The 23,867-nt window shown below is 42.7% G+C and overlaps 1 protein-coding gene and 1 pseudogene across 1 annotated transcript in view; both read left to right on the top strand.

Annotated features, from left to right (window-relative positions):
* The window catches only part of CFAP61 (cilia and flagella associated protein 61), a 285,814-nt gene that overhangs the window by 173,084 nt on the left and 88,863 nt on the right, over positions 1–23,867 (top strand). Inside the window, exons 18-20 of the mRNA XM_057312694.1 lie at positions 2,131–2,229; positions 7,584–7,752; positions 20,200–20,374. Of these exons, the coding sequence (XP_057168677.1) occupies positions 2,131–2,229; positions 7,584–7,752; positions 20,200–20,374 (443 nt within the window). The remainder of the gene's footprint in view (positions 1–2,130; positions 2,230–7,583; positions 7,753–20,199; positions 20,375–23,867) is intronic.
* LOC123001274 (TOX high mobility group box family member 4-like) lies at positions 15,785–17,409 on the top strand (annotated as a pseudogene).

Genomic DNA, 23,867 nt, shown 5'->3' on the forward strand with positions numbered 1-23,867 from the left:
TATATAACTGTCTTATTAGTACAACATAAACCACATTTCCATCACATAGGCACCAAAGCCAAAATAAATTTTAACTTCATGTGGGTATAAACACATATTATTATTTGCATTTTCTGTTAAATGGAACCAGATTAAAGACCTGTCATCAGTGTGCATTTGCAGACTGGCAGCCCTAAGTAGCTGGGTTAATTGTGACCTTTATGTTATTTGAACATATTCAAAAATTTTATTCTTATTATTAGAGGATAAGATGTGCTTGGTTTTCTTTGTATCAAATAAGAATATTCATTCTTAAATGACACGTATCCTTAGAGACTTTAGAGCACAACCTTTCATAATATTTAGCTATTTTTAAATGTCAGGTGCCGCTGAGTTCATTACACTGCTGGCCCATGCCGTTACCAAAAGTCTCCTGTTTTTAGTGGTACTTAACAGATTGTCAGTAAATTGATAGCATTTCCATGTTTGGAAAATTTCCAGTTTCCTCATGGGAAAGGAGGGCAGGTGTTCCCCTCAAACTTGGTGAAGGTTTCTTTTTTGGCATTTGGTTGGTTTAAGGGGAGGTGTGAACTAAGAAGAGATTTTAGAGAAATCTCTTTCTCACCATCCTATGAAAAGATCAACTCACTCATAAAATTTTGCTGACTTTAGCTGGAGGGCAAATTTGTGGCAGGAGTATTTTAATACGTAAGGGGAAACATGGAGTGAGTCTTGAGCACGTCAGTCCATAGCAGCCTCTGCTTACGCGCTTGCGTTGTGCTACCCAACGTCACTCACAGGACTGGTTAGAGGACAGCCAGGTAAGTGCAGAGGGCACTGCTCGGGTTGGAAGAGACATGGCTCTCTCCTCTGGTCCTGCTGCCCATGAGCTTCGTGACCGTGAACAAATTACCTGGTATTTCCAACCTTGATTTTCCTCTGTATGCAATGCAGATAATAACAACTTGCCCCCTGCCCCTGGCACAAACTGCCTTGAAGATTAATCTCTATGATAATTTCCATGAACGTGTCTCGGGCCCTGGAAAGTCTGATGCAAACATAAAGCAGTTTTGCTTCTAAAAGGAACTTTCTAGAATTTCTCCTAGGTGATACTTTGGTATCTGATCTGAGTAATTGAGATGAGATATATATATACACATACATATATATATATACACACACACAGAGAGAGATCTGAAAATAATATATATATATTCCTTTTGTAGTAAATGCAAGATGTGCCATATATATATTTATATATATATATATCTGAAAATAATAAAGTTAATGTTGACTGATAGGAATTAGATGATCTTTGGATCCTTGTCAACTGTTTGGTGTCTACAGGGCAATGGAGACAGAGGTTAGGTGAGAAGACGCTGGAGCCAGACAGCCTGGGTTCATGCCCTGCCTTCAGACTCCCCTGCTCTGTAGTCTTGAGCACATCACTTTGCCTCAGTTCCACATAATTAATAGGGATATTTTTACCGACCTCATGGTTTTGCTGCTTCGAGGATCAAATGAGGGACACACAAAGCACTTGATGGCAAGCACTCAGAAGATGTCAGCCATGGTGGTTATGATCCCAAGAAACTTCTTAGAAGTAGTCTGAAACTTCAACTCTGCATTAATTTACATTCAGTTTTCCTCCCTCCTCCCAATGTTGTGCTTTATTTTGCTTTACTCCGAGAAGCAAATTTTTTTAAAGATTTTATTTATTTATTTGACAGAGAGAGACAGCCAGCGAGAGAGGGAACACAAGCAGGGGGAGTGGGAGAGGAAGAAGCAGGCTCCCAGCGGAGGAGCCTGATGCGGGGATCGATCCCAGAACGCTGGGATCACGCTCTGAGCCAAAGGCAGACGCTTAATGACTGCGCCACCCAGGCACCCCGAGAAGTAAATTTTTAAAAAATGAAACGGTGCCTGGCATGACAGTATTTTAGCTTCTGGAAGTTTCTGCAGTTAGCTGCTCCAGGGCCTTCTTTCTTTCATTGAAATGGTCGGTTCTGTTGGAACGTTTGTGCAAAAAGAGTTGCTGAAAAGAAAAGTTCAACAATTGGATGACACATGAAATAAGGTTAAATGGAATTATAATAATTCACCAAGTCGAGCTTTACCTCCTTTTTTATGTGTTCTCTTCTCTCTCCTTAGCTCTCACCTGAAGTTTAGTAATCTCACCCTGATTTCAACTCATGGACTCCCTGGAAAAAAGCTTCTGGGCACTGAACAAAGGAAGTTTTTAGCAAGCGAGTAAGAATTCCATTTGCCTTTTCATTCTGAGGCCTAAATGTCCTAATTTCTGTGCATTTTATGCTAAATACAGTTGACCCTTTAACAACACGGGGCTTATAGGGGTGCTGACCCCCATGCAGTCCAAAATCTGTATGCAACTTTTGACTCCCCCCAGATCTTAACCAGTAATATCCTACCGTTGACCAGAAGCCTTACCCGTAACATAAGCAGTCGATTAACACATATTTTATATGTTACATGTAATATATACTGTATTCTTAAAGTAAGCTAGAGAAAAGAAAATGTTATTAAGAAAAACACAAGGAAGAGAAAACACATTTACAGTCCTGTACTGTATTTATGGAGGAAAAAAAGAAGTCCATGTGTAAGTGGACCCACACAGTTCAAACCTGTGTTGTTCAAGGGTCAGCTGTAGTAGATTTCAGACTGGAAAGGGAAGGGTGGCAGGTTTTTCTCCTGGAGTTCAAACTCACTTAGAACATACAGGGACAGACCTGTTAATGAGGGAATGGAGAGTTGGGCTGCCATTTTTTATTTGTGGGAAGATGTCTGGCCTCTTCCAAACCACTGGGTTGGAGCCTGCTGACACAGCTACCTCCTGCACTTGGCTTCTGAGTGACACTACAGCACAGGGAAGCTGGGTGACTGTATTTGCATCAGACCAGGTGACTCCCTCAAGGTTCGGAGTTGGAAGATAAAGATGGGGTACTTCACTGGGGTGTGGGTCTCACACACCAACCCCCTGGCCCTTTGTCATGAGTGGCTGATCATGCTACGACCTTCTTGCTGGTCTGGGCAAGCTTCATTGTTTGCATCCCAGTAGAATCACTATTTGTCAACATCTGTTCTAGAAAATGTCATTTCATTATCACACAGCTTGCATTAATTTTAATTTCCTGTAGCAAAGCATGGGTACAAGAATTACTAGGCTCCCCGCCTCTAGAAACAATGTCCCAATTTTTCAGCGAGGAGGAAGGAAATTGTTCCCTCTCAGGGTGTTCATTTTAGAATCCATGATGAAGAGATCTTCAAACAGTGAGAAAAACGGCAGTTTCCTTGCCAGCAGAGCCAGGCTCACTTTGACCTAATACTTTTATCAGACTATGAACTTTCATTTTTTCTTGAAGGACATCATCAGGGCAGTAAAAAAGGCATGGGTTTTGAGCCAGATGGTTGTGGATTCAGGTGGATGCCCATATTACAAAGGGAATTTCATTTATCTGAGCTTCGGATTTTTTGACTGTGAGAAGTATATAAGACAACCTTGCTGGAGTTTTTTTTGTTAAAATTATTATAACAGTAAGTTCTGACAAAGCATAGAGGATCAACCCATGTGCATCTCCTTCCATCGTTGTCTGTCTTCCAAATGACACAATTCCCAGGGAACGTTGGTCCTGTTGATTAACATCTCATGAGGAACAGTCAGCTTGATATAGGTTTCTGTCAGCCCCCCTGTTAGGTATGCTACAGGAGAGAACAGCTAGCAAATGACTATCTGCTGGTATGATTCTCCATGCATGTGGCTAGGTGGAGAGTCACTTGGTGGCCCCGCTTCTGTCTGCACCTGTCCACATTCTCGACACAGTAGCCAGAGCAATGCCACACAAGTGTGAATTAGATCGTGTCAACCACGGAACAGCCTAGAATGGCACTGTCCAACATGGCGGCTACTAGCCACATGGGGCTATTTAAATTTAATTTCAGTAAAAGTTAAATGAGATTAAAAATTCGGCTCCTCAGTTACGTTAACCATATTTCAAGTGCTCAGACAACTCCACGTGGCTAGTAGCTGCCATATCAGACAGCACAGCTGCAGAACATTTCCATCCTCACAGGAACTTCTACAATGCTCCAACTTAAAATCCATCCGTGTCTGCTTGCTTCTTTGACTTTGTCTTTTACTATTGTTACCCTTGTTCTCTCCACTCTAGCCACCATAACCTCCTTGATGTTCCTAAAACACAGTGGGCAGGTCTCCACCTTGGAGTCTTTTACATGTCAACTTTTCACCCTCCAACACACTCCAGTCCTCCTTCCTCTGCTCTGCTTTTTTTCTTGCTACAGAAATTCTTCTAAATATTTTTAAATTTGCCTTTTAAAAATTATGTTTATATTCTGAATCCTTAACCTCTAATGTAAACTTTATAAGGGCAGGGATTTTTTGTCTTGTTCACAGTATGTCCCCAGCATCTGGGACAGTGCTTGGCACACAGCAGGTGCTCAAAAAATAATGTCAAACAGATGAAAGTTGCATCCAAAAGTACCTGCAAAATTTCTCTCGATCAGGCTATAGACAGGAACTAAATAACACAGCCAGATGCCTCGGTGGGAGACTCCATGTTATCATAATTCTTAGAAACCACAAATTGAAATGTAAACAGGATGTTGCCTTTCAAATGGTCCTCCTACCTCAATAAAGGAAATTATCTCTGGTCATGGAGTTTAAAAATAACTAATACCTTGACATCCATAAATTTAATAATTTAAATTCCTCATTCTACATACAAATTTTGAACTTTGCCCTAATAAGTGTTTTGATTATTATTGTTATTAATTTTGAACAGCCATTTTTTTAATCTCCCTCCGTCCCCCCTAGTCACCCCAGTCTAGCTTCTTGTAGAGGTGCTAATGACATGCTGGGATACAGCAGAAAGAAAGGCAGTGGGAGGAGAGGAGAAATAGGAAGCAGGAGAAATCCACTAATTGGACAATCAACCCTGAATAACGAACATTAATTGTGATGCTCCTTCTTCAGAGCATCACAGTGAATCCTTTATGAAAACCTCTAAGGTTCTTTCCAGTTCTGAAGGGTTCTGATTTCATGAAGTGCATGTCTCCACCCTGCTTGTAATTGCTCCCCTGGAGTTTGCTTGTAATTTTTCACCTAGAGCTTTAACCTAAGTCTTCTGACCACTGGTTGTGGGGACAAGCTGGCCACTCTGCACATATGTCCCCTTCCAGAAATTTCCCAGTCCTGCTATTCTGTTTTTTTCTCCTCCTTATTGCCTGTTTCCAGAATGTTCTATGAAGACAGACTTTCACATTGTTGAGTCAGGGTCAAGCTCGCTTGAAAAACATAAGGTTGTATTGATGTTCCTTCTTTGGTCCTTTCTCTCTCTCCCAGAGAACTCTAGTGGAGGTATGTCTCTTGTCACCAAGCCGTGAGACATTCCCTGCTGTGTTAGAATCCTAATGCTCATTAACTCTGCTTAGGAAATAATTCTGGAAAACTATCACCAACAGTCTCCAATGTCTAATTTCACCTACCTGATGGGTAAAGAAGACCCAGAATGGACAGTAGTCACCTACACAGTGATACTTTAAACTGACAAATGTCATTCAATGTACTAAAAGACTGTAAAAGCCAGCACCCCACATTTTTCAGAGCTTCTGAAGGTTCCGTAAAAAATCCAATGTTTCTAGTGCCAGTTCCCACTGGTCGGAGCTTCAGATTTTAACTCTGAAATATGCATACTGACATTATCAACATTACTGTCCTGCTGTCATTAAAAATAACACTGTCTTAACCTTCCCCAAATTTCCCCTGAGAACTTTTATCTTTGAACAAACCCTCATAAGACTAATCCCTGTGCACTAACTATATTTAATTTTTCCCTGTCTTGGACAACTGACAGTACCATTCCTATTATGAAGAGACGGTGTAGCAAATAAGGACAGTCCTTTGTGGGTCTCCCATGAATGTGTGAAACAGTGAAGTTTCCTGTTTTCCTTCTAGCTACCAAAATGGTTTTTTAAAAGAGAACTTCAGCCCACTATCTATTATATTCTGGTGACAGGCCAGTCCCTGATTTTCTTTTCTTATTAAAAAGAAATTTTCTTATTTTTAAGTGTTGTTTCATGGAGAGATACAAAGCCCAGAGTCCCCTTCTCTTTCACAGGCCCTTATAACGGGGTCTAATGTGCATCCATTACGAGAATTCTTTTTGTGTGGTGAGAACAGACTCATGTGTGGATCAAAAAGAAAAAATGTTCTCCCATTACCACTTCACAATCCTGTTTGCCTCCAAGGAGGATAAACAGGATTATGCATCATTAATATTATTTAGAATAATACCCTTCACATACGCATCCCACTTGACAAAGCAGCATCGTTTACGTTCCCATGTTCATCCTGTACCATGGTCAAGGCATGTGAGGAGGGCAGTTACCTTACATCAAGAGGTCAAGAAACTGGAGTATTGAAAGGGCATGCAGAGTCCCGAGGTTCTGGTCTCATTGGTGACAAATCAGGGACACAGACCATGGCAAAGCAAAGCCTAGATTTAAATGAAACATGCTGGGGTGCCTGGGTGACTTGGTTGGTTAAGCATCCCACTCAGGTCACGATCTCAGGGTTGTGAGATTGAGCCCCATGTTGGGCTCCACACTCAGCGTGAAGACCACTTGAGATTCTCTCTCTCCTTCTGCCCCTTCCCCCCCCACCCTCTCTCTAAATTAAATAAATGCATTAAAAAAGTAAATTAAACATGTACTGTTCTACCACCCTATATTCTGGGTCTTCAGAACAAGATCAATAAAAGGTCGTGTTCATGAGGTCAGACCTTTCAGAAAATTCTGGAAACCACCCTCATAAAACTCTTTAAATAAACCCAAAGCCACCCAAACCCCACTTTTCTCACATTAGAGTAGAATGCTCAAACTCAAATGGAACCCACAGAAGAAAACCTGTCCACCCTGGACCCACTGCTTCCAGTTCCCCATAAATCACCTTTGCCCTACAGAGTGAATCCCAAAAGTCTCCAGGGACTGTACTCGCTGCAAACGTAATTCCCTAATTGACATCTTCTCTACATAAAATGTGTAGTTGTTTTGGCATGAATCCATACACTAATTTTGAGAATGAGTCATTTATTGAAAAAAACAGAAGCAAATATGAAGGGTTCTCAATATTCAGGACCTTGACCCCTGCATTTGGGAATCCTCAGCAATGTCACTTTCTTCTTCCTCATTCCCTCTGAGTCCGTGGTCAACATAACGATTCAATAGCTAAAGTAAGTTTACACCCACCATGAAATAGAAGCAGAAGAAAGAGTATATATTAATGATTTCACAGAGACACAGATGCCTGTGTGTCGCACGCACACACCCGCCCTCCCTGTTGTAGACTGGCCTATGCCAGGTGGAACGGTTTAGCTTTAATGGGAAGATGTCAATCTGTGACTGCATGTCTCATAACAAAAAATCTTCCAGTATCAAGCCGGGGTCCTGGTAAACTCACGGCAAGAGCACAGACTTGGCCCACTAGGGGCCTTGAACCAGCTCACCAGATGTCTAATTAATGCCCACTGTCAGCTGCTCAAATGTCACTGATGGAGCTCTTCTCTCCGCAGCCACTGTTTTCATGATAAAGATTACGCGTTGATGTCACTGTGCTCCTGGGTCAATGTGGTGGTGGGTAGAATGACTGCCATAGACCGAGCAGCCAAGCACGTGGTGCTTTCCAAAGAGGAAATCGTGCTCTACGACCACCTCATCCTCTGCACCGGACAGCAGTACCAGGTGAGGCCGCACACAGAGGTCTTGGTGATTAATGGTCCATGTGTTTACTGGGGCACACATTCTAAGGGTTAGGAGCAAGCCTGCCCACCAGGACAGCTGCCACTCTCTTCATAAAAGTGCCCGCAAGGCCTTCACACACGACCAGAATTATGTCCGAAACCCCTCCCGGAAATCCATTCCAAGAAAAACATTCTGCTCAAGGGTAAAAATCACAGCAAGTTGGAGAAATGTCATTCTTTAAGCTGTTGTCCAAAAGTCTAACACTTCCTGCTTACCAGAGCAGAATCCAGACACAACCCAGCATGCGTTTGTGGTAAATTAATTTATGCCTCAAGAGGCTAACATTTGGCGGTGGTGACGGGCTCATGCGAAAGTATTTCAAACATGCGCACCTTCTGTCAACCCTTATTTTATTTTGTCTCTCAGTTATAAAACTAGGAAATGTGACTGATTGATTACCCAGTGACCATGCTTTCCATTTGGATTAAATTCTCAAACCACATTTGAGGAAAGCATTGCTGGATACCACGGAAGCTGTTCAATGTCTTAAGGAAGCGAATTTTAATATTCTCACTTTGCAACACACATTAGCATTTCATGCGGTTCACAAAAATAGGGCATTTCTTTAATGAAAGGAGATTGACTTTGTAATTCAAAGGGGTCTTTTCATTACATTTTCTCCCCGGGAACTTGGACGGGCCTTCCCACGGTGGGTTTGTTTCTGACAAGTATGGAGCAATCCGCCCCCACCCCAGGCACTGCCGTGCTTTGTCAGGTACTGGGTTAGGCCATTTTGTGAATGGCTGTGGATTTGACAAGGGGAAGAGTGTGCAGGTTTTCTTCACAGAGCCCAGCCAGGAGGAGGCAGCACGTGGTGGGGAACAGACAGCTGAGCAGCTCCCAGCATCACTTACTAAATGTTCTGAGCTGTGGTTACATGTTGACATCAGCTAGGACACTTGAAATATATCCATGCCTAGGTCCCACCCCCCAGAGGCTCTGTTTTAATTATTCTGGGGTGGAGCCCAGTGATCAGCATTAACACAAAACAAAACAAAACTCCCAGATGATTCTAAGCTAAGGCTAAGAACCAGGACTTGAATTTTCTTGACCTAGAATCTCTCATCCATACCTTAGAGCAGCACTTCTCAAACCGTAATGTGCACCCACAGCCCTTGTGCGTCTATCTCGTTAAAATGCAGATTCTGAGCAGGGGCTGGGAGGCAGCTGATACACTGCGGTTCTAACAAGCTTCCAGGTGAGGCCAGCCCTGCTTGTGAGCGGGCCACACAGAGTTCAGCTCAGCCTCTGAGGGATTGCTTTTCTTTCTTCTCCTCCTCCTGCTCATCCTCCTACCGCCACCACGACTGCTGCTACTAAAGAAATTCAGTTTTCACGGTGCAGAAAAGGATTTTTTTTTTCTGGTTAAAAGATAAACACAAACTAGAGGAATACTTTATTTTGATAGTTAAGTATTCCTCTTTTTAAACATTAAACCAGAAGAAAACACCGTATACCCCTTAAGCTTGTCCCCCCCACTGCTCCCCCCACCTGCCCCACGGAGTTCCAGCTGCTGCCTGGGACCATGGACTTTGGAAAATGTGAGTGGAAGACCCGGCCAGCTGTCCAGAGACTCGGGCATCTGCCCATGTGTGTCCAGCTGCCCCTGCAGCTTTAGTCTGTGGCACGTTAAGCTCTTGCCCTTTTTACAACGGGAAAAATGAAATGAAGAAGTGATAAAGGGAGTTCCAATTTAATTTTTCCAGAAGGACATAAAAATTAAAGGTACATAGAGTGATACAAAAAAGGCTGCTGAATTCACTGGGGAGTGCTTCCAGTTCTTATGTATTTTCCTATTTCCTTCTCTTCAACTCTCTCATGGTTTTGTCCCAATTGTGTGATTTGAAAAAAAAAATTTAGTGATAAAAATAAAGCTTAAATCCAAATCAAGAAGACAACCTATTATAAAATATCATTACGAACTTTAACCTCTAAATAGAACTTTAAATGGCATGAGTCATTCTAATATATTATGCAGTATTTTTGATATCTAAATACATGTCATTTAATTTTTTATCAGAAAATCCATGCACAAAGTAAAAGATTAAATTGGGCTGTGGGCCTGTGTGTGAGGCAGGCTGGTCTCTACCTTCCAAGTCCTCTCTCTAGGGGCAACCACTTGGAGGCATTTCTGTTGTTAGTTCCTCAGTGGTTACCCCCTCAGAATGCCAAATAATGTGTTTATAGAAGTTTTATCTTTGATCTGTCAACTCCTGACAATATCTATGACCTTTCCATTTTGGAAGATGAAGCTTTATCTAGCTCATATTCAGTACCCTCTAACTCCCCTCCCCACCCTGCCTATTGATTGGGTTGTTTTTGTTGGTGGGCACATGCTGGTGCTCATGCACAAAGCCCTGGGGTAGCTTACAACTGAGGTCCTGGGCCACTTTCCATGGCACATGGAGAGCCATGGAGAGACAGACAGATGCCTCCCCAGATGCCTGATTTTGGATCTTCTCAACAAGAGGAAGAATAAAGATGTGTTAACTCACGACTCTTCAAGGGGTGATGCTCACTGGAAGCCAGCAGGTGGGGCAAGAACATCCCACCAGGGAAGAGAACGAGTTGGGATGTTAGTTATATTGAGCTTGGTGTGGGTCAGCAATATGATGTGGTCTCCACAAAGGCTAATTACGTCCTTGATGGGGTAAATAAGAGCAGGACATCCAGAATGGTGCAGCCCCAGGTGAGAGCCTGCTACAAACAACTAAAAAGAGAGGTGTGTACACCGCTTTGGCTCTTCCAATGGAAGACCTGAGAGGTACTCCCCAAGGTCCTAGAGCAACATTTACTGTGAAGAGACTTCATTGGATTTGGAATGATTAAAGGGGGAAAATAACATCCCAAGAAATGGGGGCTACATTTCCTCCCCTTGAATCTGGGTAGGCTTGTGACTGTTTTGACTGATAAAAGTACAAAGGAAGTGATGTGGTGTGACTTCTGAGGCTGGGTCAAGGGCAGGGTCTCCTTGTTTGTGGTGACAGTGGCTCCTGGAGCCCTGAGTGGCCACGGAAGAAGTCCAGGTGTCTACCCTGTGATGGCCATATTGGACATGCCATGCACGGGTTCTCCAGCTGACAGTTCCAGCTGAGCCCAGCCTTCCAACCATTGCTGACAAAGTACCAGACACATGAGTGAAGCCATCTTGGGCCCTCTATCAACTGAATCACCAAGTGACTTCTGTTGTTAACAGATGGGATAAAGGAATTGCCCAGCCAAACCCTACCCACATTCTGGCCCACAAAATCATGAAAAGTAATAAAATGGTAGTGGTTGTTCAAGCCACTGTTTTAGTGTGAGTTTGTTGCATAGCAAGAGACACCTGGAACAAAACGATAACATGGAATGAGGGAAAGGGAACCACATTTGGAAAAATCAGAGAACACACCTTGACAATATTCCAAAATGCGTGATTCACACACATACATGCACATACATGCACACACACTGCAGGAACTGTTCATCCTCCTCAGTACGATTTGATCACCTAGCCTCTGAAATGGACGCTGAAGCCATCTGAAGAGCAGAAGCTGAGCTGAGAAGGCCACAGAATTATTAGGTGAAAAGGAAGATGGGTAAGAAAGGATTGAAATTAAGTCCCTATCAAGAGACAGGACTGCTGCTGTCCAGGGTTAGAGGCTGAAGACAAAGCACAAAGCTCCCTGGAGGGCAGAGGCAGAGGACAAGGGGAAAGGATACATTTGGCACAAGAGACGAGAAGATGTGATCAACATGGTGGCTACATATAGATCATTGGTTTTCCCAAAGAAGACACCCTGACAAATAGAATAGAGACAGTAAAGATATGCTAGAAGAAAATTTTCCTTACCTAAACACCATTTTGTCCAATTGGGCACATGTCAGGCAAAATCAAAGACAAATTTCTCAGCCAGTTATATTCTGATGAAATTTTGGTTCTGTGGGAATGGTAGGGAAAAAATGCACAAATTTCAAGAGAAAAATAATAGATTACCAACCGTTGAAAAATCAAGCCATCTATTACTATTTAAACAAAAAGAAGACAGGCACCCAAAAATTACCTTTTCAGAAGGAAATGGCATAAGAACATGAAATGAGCCACACAGAATTTTGAAGAAACCATAGTGATTCAATAATTATATGCCCACCTAAGTCTCTCCTATTTGAAGACAGTAAAAAGCTGTTGTTCTGTGTGTGAGGCCTCAGAAGAATGATCTTCCTCATTCTTTAATGTGTACTTCCAATAACTGAGGCAGAAAGGAAAATATAGGACTTCACAATAGTTTATTTATTTTTTTTATTTTGAAATTTTATTTTTTAAATTTTTTTCCTTTTTACATATATTTTATTCTTTTTTATAATAATTTGTTTTATTATGTTATTCACATACAGTACCTCTCTGGTTTTTGATGTAAAGTTCGATGATTCATTAGTTGCGTATAACACCCAGTCCACCATGCAATACGTGCCCTCCTTACTACCCATCACCAGCCTATCCCATTCCCCCACCCCCCTCTCCTCTGAAGCCGTCAGTTTGTTTCTCAGAGTCCACAGTCTCTCATGCTTCATTCCCCCTTCTGATTACCCCCCCTTTCTTTATCCCTTTCTTCTCCTACAGATCTTCCTAGTTCTTATGTTCCATAGATGAGAGAAACCATATGATAATTATCTTTCTCTGCTTGACTTATTTCACTTAGCATTATCTCCTCCAGTGCCGTCCATGTTGCAGCAAATGTTGAGAAATCGTTCTTTTTGATAGCTGAGTAATATTCCATTGTATATATGGACCACAACTTCTTAATCCAGTCATCTGTCGAAGGGCATCTCAGCTCCTTCCACGATTTAGCTATTGTGGACAATGCTGCTATGAACATTGGGGTACATATGGCCCTTCTCTTCACAGTTTAAAAAGATAAGTGACAAGCACCAAACAATTAAAAAGTTTGTAAGTCGTTGGTAAGTCTGAGAATAAATACAAAATGAGTAATAACAAACCTTAATCTAAATCTAATTAAGACCAAGTTGTTTGAAAATAGGGAGAGAGGTGGCCAGGGAGAAATAAGAATTGTCTTAAATGGGGAAACCCAAAGGTAATATTTTGGTCTTGACTCTCACATGTAGAAGGAATAAGATCAATGAATGCTTTTGAACAGCACGAGTAAATTCACCTTCCAAACCCGGAAGAAGATAAGACAGGAGAAAACATTGTTCGTGTAAGCAAAGGGAAGAAAACAAAGAAGCAGCCACAGTGTTTTCAACAAGTATAAACCAGAATGGCATTAGGAAAAACAACAGTTGCAACGGTGAATGCCACGGTTTTACACTGTGCTGTTATGACAGCACAGCTCTGTGTTTGTACCAAATTCAAAATACAAGAGAAATACCAAAACAAAATGACACCCAAAGTTTCCAAATGAAACAATAGTTAAAAGTGCACCAGCAAAAGGTGTTACACAAATTCAAAAGGCTATTGGAAGCAGCAGCAAGATTAGTATCCTATAATAAAGCAGAATTAATTGGTGAAAGAAAAGCATTAATGTCGACAAAGGGTACAATTTGCAATAACAATACAGAGGTGACGAGCTCGTTACATGCTGAACATGTTCATGTCAAAGAATATATCACAGAACCAGAGGTGCCTGGAGTATTTGTTTCTTGGAGTCGCATTTAAGATGGGAAAAATCAAACCAAAGCACATCCAGAGACTCTAAGTTACTCCAAATATTTAGACACAAGGGTGAAGATTCAGGATGGCTGTCCTCAAATACTTGAAGGGTGTGGACATGCAGAAAACAGATCAGACTTTTATGTCATTGCCTGGGAAGCCAATGGAAGACAGACCACCAGAAGCGATGGGAATATAGTGCTTACTTATCCTATGAAACAACTTCCTAAGAGTCAGGGTCCTGGGGAGACTGGGTGGCTCAGTCGGTTAAGTGGCTGCCTTCAGCTCAGGTCATGATCTCGGGGTCCTGGGATCAAGCCCCATATCTGGCTTCCTGCTCAGCGGACAGCCGGCTTCTCCCTCTCCCTCTGCCGCTCCCCCCACTGTGCTCTCTCTCTCTCAAATAAATACATAAAATCTCAAGAACAAACAAACAAACAAACAAAAACAGAGTCAGGGTCTCCTCCAAGGGGGAATGTCCTGCCCAGGAGACAGTGACCCTGTCACAGCAGGACCCTCATAAGGCAATAGAAACACCTGATAGAGGTTGAGGGACTGCCGTGTGTGTTAACTGATGCAGTTCTCGCAGTAAATCTCCAAAGGTAAGGTCCATGCTGCTTTTGTCCCCATTTTATGGATGAGGGAGCCAAGGTGCAGTGAAGCGGAGGTGATTTGTCTAGGGTCAGATGACAACAAAGTGACAGACTGGGATTTAAACACAGGCTCCAAACTGTGAGTTCTTCTCCATTGCCCTTATCTCTCTCCTGTCTCCCTTTTCTCTGTCTCTGTCCTTTCCTCTCCCCTCCCTGCCCTCCCTCTCTCACAGATGTGATCCAGGAATTACACTTGGTGGCTTTTAAAAGTCTTCACAACACAGAAATTCTAGAACTTCTTTCTCTTTCTCTCCCTTCCTTCCTTCCTTCCTTCCTTCCTTCCTTCCTTCCTTCCTTCCTTCCTTCCCTTCCCTTCCCCCCCCTCTCTCTTTTGTTCTTTCTTTCATTAAAAATATCTGGAGAAAAGCAGCCTAGGTCTGGTAAGGTGGCTCCCTGATGTCATCAGGAACTCAGACCCTTCTACCTTTTGTTCTTCCATCTTTACCAAGTGGCTTCTATTCTCAGCATCTTGAGGTGGCTGCTGTGGCTCCAGCCATTCCATTTGTAAGAAGCAGGAAGGAGGAAGGACTAGAGCAAAATGACTTTTCCCATTGTCCCACCCAGGGACTGCTGCTTATAAATCTTTTGACCACCTCTTAAGTCACTAGTTAGGAAATGTTTTTCAACTGGGTGTATTTACCAGGAATCTGTTACTAAGAAAGAAAGGGAGGGGTGCCTGGGTGTCTCAGTCGGTTAAGTGTCTGCCTATGGCTCAGGTCATGATCTTGTGGTCCTGGGATAAAGCCCCATGGGGTCTCCCTGATCAGCGGGGTCTGTTCCCCCCTTGCCCCTCCCCCTTTCATGTTCTCTCTCTGGCTCACTCTCTCAAATAAATGAATAAATAAATAAAATCTTTAAAAAGAGAGAGAGAAACAGAATATTGAGGAGGCTACCAGCAGTCAGGGATAATAACAATAAGTTATTAACTTGCTAAGGGGAATGGGGTGGCCGAGGGGCTCCCATCAGTCAGGGATGCTGAGCTGTTCAATTCCGAATCATCTGATGGAATGGTCAAAAAGTCATCCACTACTCGCCAATCACTAGCAGCAGTTTAGTTAATGCAGAACACTCTCTAATTTGGATAGTGAAATACACCCATGCTCTCCTATTAAACTTTATTCTCTCCCTTACTTTGATGACATAATATGATTTTTCTTCCATAAACCTTTTTTTCATCTTTTGAGTTCTGCTCAGTTCTGTGTGGACAAATTAATTTGCCTTGGGATTTAAAATCCTAGCTTCAGTTTTGCCTACTGTGTGAAAATGCCATTGTGTGAATATGAAAAATACACGATCCCATTAATTTTCCTTTAATTTCTCCAATTCTTTAATTTAAAAGTCTGCAAAAACAATCCCACACATTAAAGTGCACACAAGAAATATATGGGTTATCAGAATGCAATTACATTTCAGGGTCACAATAGGTAAGCTGATTTTCATTTTGGACCTTATTCTTTGTCCCTCCCCCTTCCTTGTTTGTTTGTTTTTTAATCTAAACACTTACTATTTGGAATAATAACTCATTGAAAGTTTTATAAATTGAATAGCTCCCAATTTGTTCTTTGGCCCTGCCATTTTCTGCCAACGACTTTTCCTGATTCATTAGAGTATGACCTACTAAGTGGGTGTACTGTTACCTAAATTTCATTTTCTTTTATACAACGATGCTCAGTGGAGTTCTGGTGAGGTTTTGAACCTCCAAAGCACAGCATTCAATATCATGCATTTAAAATCCTTTACCACCTGTGGGGGTGGTGGGAGCGATGAGGGGACTGAGACGGTGGTAGCCGTTGTGTGAAGATGGAGTTTCCTGGAGGAAATGACAATTACCTGACAATCACAGGGTCCTCGCACCCCTTCCTGTCAGGTGCCAAGACGTTCCATACACCAAGCTTGGGAGATGAGAAATTTGAAATCCCACCTATCTCCTTGAATTCTGATCCCTTACTGGCTGTCTCAGATGTGACTGGCCTCTTTGATGACCTGGCAGACCCCTCCTCCTCTCAGAATGACAGCTTTTCAGACTAATATGGGGTCCAGACATTGGACATGTCTGTGGGCATGACTCATGGCTTGATGGAGCAGGGTGGGGGGGGCTCCTGAGTGGGGGCTTGACCATGGACTTGGACCATTCTATAGGAGCTCAGTATGGTGCCAGCCCACCTGTTACAATTGATGTACGAATGACAGATGACATCTCACTTGTTGGGGCATAGTCAGTTGACTACCACTGATGAGTCAGAACAAAGTTCTCGACTTGGTTTGAGCTTAGGGGGTGGCACCATACTGCCACCTGCCAGTCACCCAAGGATCGTCTTTCAACCACCCCTTCACCTATTAGTTCACTTCACAAGGATGGTGTTGAGGATTTCCGGAGGCAACTTCCCAGCCAGAAGACAGTTGTGTGGAAGCAGGAAAAAAGCAGAAGGCCCCAAAGAAGAGAAAAAAGAAAAATCCTAATGAAGCTCAGAAGCCAGTTTCATCATCTGCTTTATTCTTTCGTGATACACGGGCTGTCATCAAGGGGCAGAATCCCAATGCCTCTTTTGGGGGGGTTTCAAAAATTGGGGCCTCCATGTAGGATAGTCTTGGAGAGGAGCAAAAACAGGTGTATAAGAGGAAAACCGAAGCTGCCAAGAAAGCATCTGAAGGCTCTGGCAGCATATAAAGACACTCAAGATTGTCAGGCCACTGTGGAAACAGTAGAATTGGACCCAGTGCCACTGTCACAGACTCCTTCTCCACCTCCTATGGCTACTGTTGACCCAGCGTCTCCAGCGCCAGCCTCAGCAGAGCCCCCTGCCCTGCCCCCTTCCATTGTTGTTAACTCCACTCTTTCCTTCTTTGTGGCAAACCAGGCATCTTTTGGGGCTGGGGCTCAGCCCAGTGTCACCAAGTTGATTATTACCAGACAGATGTTGCCCTCTTCTATGACTATGTCTCGAGGGATGGTTACCATTATCCCAGCCACAGTGGTGAACTCCCAGGGGAATCCAACTAAGCCAAACCAGTACAGCCACTATCCAGCCCAGTCAACAAACCCAAACTGTCACTTGCTCAGTGTTGGAGAGGCAGCATCCTCCACCCCAATGACAACCCCACCATTGCAACAGCTGCCTCAGCCCCCCACTCAGCAGCAAGTGGCCATTCAGCAGCAGCCTCCCCTACTTCAGGTCATGCCACAGCCTCCACCTCAGAAAGTTTGAATCAATTTATGGCAACAGCCACCTGCTCTACAGATCAAGATTGTGCCTCCACCCACTCTGAAAATGCAGACCACCTTAGTCCCACCAGCTATGGAACGTAGTCCTGACTGGCCTGTGAACAACAGCCCCAAGGCCCATACAATGGAGGAAATCTGACCTGAGACAATCTGTGAGATGATCACAGATGTAGTTCCGACAATATCCATTCTCAAATGGATATTGAATTAGTGAGTGGGTCTCCTGTGATGCTCTCACCCCAGCCTCGATGTGTGAAGTCTGGTTGTGAGAGGACTCCCGTTGTGAGGAAGGACTGAGACAATGAATACTGCAGCAATGAATGTGGGGTGAAGCACTGCAAGGATGTCTTTGTGGCCTGGGTGGCTTCTAGAAATTCAAACACTGGTGTTTGTGAAGGCGTCCTTCCTGTTTTCCAAGCCAGGGAAGAACTTATCTGCTGGGAACATGTCTCAGAGCCTCTTTTTAAAATGCAAGCTGGGCTTCTAGTAGTGTCTGATCTCAACCCATAATGGTCCTTCGTGCTTCTCCCCTTTTCTGTCTCTTCAGCAGGGGCCATACTGTGGAGCAAGGCTGTTGAGTTTGTTCTAATCTGGAGTTGTTTTTTTACTTTCAAGGACAAGCAGAGATACCAGTGATAATAGCAGAGGAAAGGGCGAGGGAATATGAACAAGTCAAACATAGGGGTGGTGCTGGTGGGGGGTTGTTTGAGGAAATTCAGGATGATTGTCATAGGACATGCCTAAACAATTATTAAAATGATGGAGAATACTCAAAAAATAAATCATTTACCAGAGCCTTACATGGACTGCCTTGTAATACCTATGAATATAAAAATTCCAAAATTTAGTATGATTTTGCTAAACAAATAATATTGCTAATTAGAAAATTTTACCTCCACAATTGTAAGTTGCAGTAAATGACCACTAATTCCTGAGTTGTTTCTTTTTACTAAATATCATTTTACTGCAGGGTCTTTGTAGAGAAAGGACATCTAGGTTTTAAAATTGATTGTTTTTTTTAAGCTATTTAATCCAGTTTGAAAATGAATTAAATGCATCACAGTAATGTACAGGGCTTACCATTTATATTGAAGAAGGACATAACCAAAAAGTTTCCTAGATGTAATCTGAGACTTAGTGAAGCCCCATTTCTTCAAGCACCAGCCAGCATTCACATCTACCCCATATCAAAGGCATTTTCTGCACTTGTCAAGGGAGCAAGAACCTCCTCTGTACCCACAATAGTCTCTACTGCAGGTGAACTTTTGCCCATCATCACTGTAAACCGATCCCTGCCTCACAGCCCATGGGCCTCACACCACAAGTATGCAAAGAGCTGGTGCAGGTCTTCTAACAGAGACCTTGTTTTGCCTTTAAGTCTTGCTCCTGGCGCTGGCCTCATTATCTTCCACTTAATCTCTCCTGGTCACCAAATAAAAATCAGAGGGGTGAGGTGCTGACCCATGGGGCAAACTCATGTCACTGTGCTATTTTACTTGGCATTTGTTAGATTCTAATTTGAACCAAAATAATGAAAAAATTGAGGTGACATAAAAAAAATAGTATCTGGCATTTCCTGAGAAATCAGATCTGGCCACACTGAACCCATACTCTATCCTGGCATCTACTGTATAGAGTTGAGTTGTGGCCAAACTCTGGCCAGGGCTTGGGCCTTCGAGTTTGCCACAGTACCCTTGACACTGAAGACAAGTGTCAGCCTTTATTATGTTCTTCCTGTTGCTTTCCCTTACTAGAGGAAAGTGCTTCCATTCATGTCTGTGTCAAAAGGGGGAGAAGAGAAGTTATACTGGGAGGTTGAGACAGAGACAGAGAGGAGTGTATACTGTGTTGAGACAGAGACAGAGGGGAGAGGGAGGGAGGGCGGGAAGAGGGAGAGGGAGAATATTTCTCTGACAAAGTGCAGAATAGTTCTATAATTTTCATAAGTAGTAGTCCCCTTCCCTCATTTTCCTTTCTGCCTTGCCTCTCTATGCACTTGGATTTCAACCCCTGGTATAATTGCTTCTGTACAGTTTGTTTTTACCAAAAATGGCTATGTCAAATCCCATTCTGTGTGCTCTTCCATGGCCTTGCTGCTCCTGCATGAAGAGATGGATTCTAGGTTCCCTCCCCCTGATTCTGGCCAAGCTTTTATGACAACCTCCATGAATAGAACATGGTAGAAGAGACACTCCTCAACTTCCAAGACTAGGTTAGAAAAGAATATGGAGCTCTCTGTACTGGTTGGTTCTCTCAGGACGTTTGTCCTTGGAAGTTAGATGCCATGTTGTGAGGAAGCCCAAGACACATGGAGAGGCCACATGTGATGTTCTGGCCAACACCCCAGCCAGGATCCCAGTCCATGGCCAGCATCAATTGCTGGACATAAAATGACAACTTGCTGTCATTTTTTAATACCTGGCATGTTTTCTGGGGGTGGAGGGAGGAGTGAGATGGTTTATCTCCAGATGAATCCAGCCCCCAGCCCTCAGGTCACCTGCAGCTTTGGAGTCTTCCCAGCTGAGGCCTCCAACACATCCCACCTTGCCCTTGTCTGAATTACTGACCTGTAGAATGTGTGAGCCTAGTAAATGGTAGTTTTGCACCAGTGAATTTTGGAATAATTCGTTATGTGGCATTAGATAACCAGAGCAACTCCTGAGAATTGTCTCTCAGTGGTCATTCCACCTGGTTTTTGTTTTCTGTTTTTCAATTAAAACCTGATTGTATCTGAGGACAGAACAAGGCATACTTATACCGGACATTGCTATGTTTATTTAATTAAATTAATGTATGTATTTATTGCTGTGTTAGTGCTTCCCTTACTGCCACTGAAATAAGCATGTCTCTGTAACATACCTCAGGTCCCATGCCCTACAGGGGCTGATATTAGTCAACATGTGACAAACAGAGAGATTCCAAACAGCGGGAAGCAGCGATACACTGATAAAGTTCCTTGCAACCATTTCACTCTCAACGATGAAGAAGATTGCTGTAAGGCCCTGAGTTGGATAAGGAACAACTCCATCATCGCAGAAGGTAAGGATGTTGGTAACTGTGCATCTTTGCAGAATCGCTTTTTATTTTTATAATGAGTCTCATTCTTCATCTAGTTCCAGTATATAATTAGTGCCTAATTAATTCCAACCAAATCATTCATCTGTCATGCTTTGTTTTCCAGATTAATTTACAACTTGTTGTCATTTTTGGATACCCAGCATGTTTGCTGGGGGAAAGAAAAAGGCTTGAGATAGTTTAATTATCTATAATTATTTTATTACACAAAATGAATATCCGAAGAGCAAAGCATGGCTAAAATCATTAACTAATTAAAGAATAATTTAATAAGCAAACATGTTTAGCAATTATATGGAAAATATGTCTCCTTTTGTGAAGCCGAAAAGACCTCGGAAGAAAAAGAAAGGTCTGCATTGGAAGGGCTCTTTTCTTCCCTTCCCAATCCATTGTTCTCTTTCTTGACGGTGTATGCACAGTCCTTCCCACAAACACACATATTCGACTTGCATGTCACTTTTTGAATCGAAATGAGACAGTAAACCATTTGAACAAATGCCTCTGCCACTCAAAAGTGTTTTCTCAAGTATCTTCCTCTCTGTTGCTTGGATTAAACTGAAATTGTTTGACTGGCAAAATAACCAGAACAGGGCCCAGCTACATCTTTGTCCTTAATTGAAACCTGGGAGTGAGGTTTTGAAGATGACAAAGTGCAGTCCCTTTGTTTAGCCTACAGCTCGGGGAGGGTCAGTGACTCGTGACTTGCTTAGCTTATACAACTCCCCATGGCAGGCTGGGGTTCCGTGCAGTCTGGGGATGTGAAAAAACACTAAATGCCTATCATCTAGGGATCAATACGTAAAATTAAATCTATTAATCTATTTAGTGTACTTATTTAAATACAATTTAATGATGTTAATATAGTTGATATATTAAAATTAAACACGGTTTCTTCTAATTTTTGGTGGAAGTCTTAGGGATTAATTGACTTTTTGTTAAGTTGCTACATTTACTCCATTAAAAATGGGTAACAAGTGACACTCAATACATTGCTGGATTTAATTTGCTTGTATTTTATAGGCTATTTGATCTAAATTCATAAGTGAGATTGGCTTGTAATTTTCTCTTATAAGCTTTACATGTCTAGTTTGGGGAATTAAGGGTATGCTAGTCTCACCAAGGGTGTTTTGGAAGCTTTCTGTATTTTTTTAGGATCTGAAATACGTTGTGTAACCTAAAAGTTGGACAGAAATAACCAAGTGGGTCTGGAACCTTTGGGTAGAGGTGGGATATATAAATATGTACCAGACTCAGATTTAAAACTTGCCAGAGTGTTTTCATGTTTCCCTCAGAATTTGGTATTATTTTCAATTTTGCATCTGTGTAGTTTAAACCTGTTTCACCATTTTAGTCATTTTTTAAATCACTGCCCTACAACCTACATAGAATTAAGGAATTCTTAAATTGGGGATCAGCAAACTTTTACAGTGAAGGTTCAAATAGCAAATATATTGGACTTTGGAGGCCATATGGTCTGTGTCCCATCCACTCAGTTCTGCCTTTGCAGCAAAAAAGACAATACATAAATAAATGGGCAAGGCTGTGTTCCAATAAAACTTTATTTACAAAAATTGTTGATGAGCCATAGTTTGCAGAACCTCCCTGCTTTTATGCATAGGATTTGTCACAAATCATTACCATTTCATCAAGTCTAGGCCTCAAATTGTAACTTAAACTCCCTGAAAGCATGAAAGTCCATGGTTCAGTATAAAACACACAGTGTGTTTTAGGACTATCCCCAATCCTGTCATAATGCAGTGTTATAACTTCGAACAGTTGCCTATTTTTGATGTGAGGAATAAGGAGTATTTTGGCCAAAAAAAAAGGGGCCTTTGAAAGTGACAGTGCAGGTTCTTGAGGTTGAATGTTTATGGCAGAGAAGTTAGAAATCCCAAAATAACAAGCACTATGCCCTCCTTCAGATGCCTTTTTTTTTTTTTCATGCTCTTGGTTGTCAGATGGGGGAAAAGCGTCTGTGCTATTCTGATGACTAGTTGTCAGAGATGGTGTTACTCTGTTGCCCACTTAAAGGAAAATAAATGCTTTTGCAAGATTTGAGAATGTCTTCCATCAGCCACTGCATAAAACCCTCTGAGTACCTGCTTTTGTCCATTGAACAGGCAAGATAAGAAGTATGTAGAAATGAGTTTCTTGTTTAAATGTAGGCTATTTCCCCCAGCTCTAGTGCTAATGACATTCCCAGGGCATCTCTCAAGTAGGTGCTCCTAACCGTTCGATGCAGGGCCCAGGCTCTGGGAGACATCCGAGAAACTCAGCCCTGCCCGTTTAATTCAGCTCTGTGTGGTGCTCCTTTTCAAATGACTTTCCATGTAAGAAAAGTTAGAGAGAAAACTGTTAACCTCTAGCCTGAAGGAAGCTCTTTCTCTTTGTAGCTTTTCCACAATTAGAGTCCTATTCAGAATTGAATTTAATTAGTCCCATTCCAGATAATATCTTCCTCACGTGGGTTGCTGTGAGGGCTAAATGAAATAAATAAGATAGTTCATGCCCAACTCAAGACAGTGTGTCATACAGAGTATGAGTTCAGTGATACAGGCTGCTGTTGGCAGTACTGTTACTACTGCTACATGTGGTGGGGCTGTTGCTCTGCACTGAAGGTTCCCCAGGGCATAATCTCAGCCCCTGGTGATAGCATGGTCAAGGACACAGTCTACACAAAAAATGGGGATCCTTGTACACCAGGGGCCAGTCCATCTGTAGAGAGGCATGATGTCCTTCATGAAAGCCCTGGAAACTGAAATTTGGAGAAAGAGGATTGGCCTTAAAGAAGGGCAGGATAAGTAAACAGAGAGACAGGTCGGGGAAGTGTGAATAGTGTTGGTCACACCCTTGGATGGCAGCTGGTGAAGGAATTTAGGGCCCAGCCATGTCCAGTTTTAATTGGTTACTTTTTAATTTTTTAAAAAGATTTTATTTATTTATTTGTCAGAGAGAGGGAGAGAGAGCACAAGCAGGGGGAGCTGCAGGCAGACGGAGAAGCAGGATCCCTGTTGAGCAGGATCCCCATGCAGGACTCAATCCCAGGACCTTGGCATCATGACCTAAGCCGAAGTCAGACACTTAACCGACTGAGCCACCCAGGTGCCCCTTAACTGGTTACTTTTTAGGGGTTGGGGAACTAGTGAAGGAGGTAACCAGTGCACAAAACAGCACTTTAGGAAGGTGAACCTCCTGTCCGTGGCACCCATCTAGTAGCGAGTAAGCGATCCAGAAGGAACAGGTTGGAGAAGACCGTATGGCCCGTTGAAGGTGGGGCAGCTATGCACGCAGATGAGAGCTGCTGCAGCCACTTCTAGCTTCTACTCAAGTCAGTTATGGGATGATGGTATTTGAGGCTAGAAACTGGAAGGCTGGCACTTCATGAAAGGCGAGCAGGGCTGCGTTCCTGTACCCATTGCCATCGCTCCACCTGCCAACCCTGGCTTCCTCTTCATGT

Source organism: Ursus arctos, unplaced genomic scaffold (genome assembly GCF_023065955.2).
Source record: "Ursus arctos isolate Adak ecotype North America unplaced genomic scaffold, UrsArc2.0 scaffold_16, whole genome shotgun sequence".
Classification (NCBI taxonomy): domain Eukaryota; kingdom Metazoa; phylum Chordata; class Mammalia; order Carnivora; family Ursidae; genus Ursus; species Ursus arctos.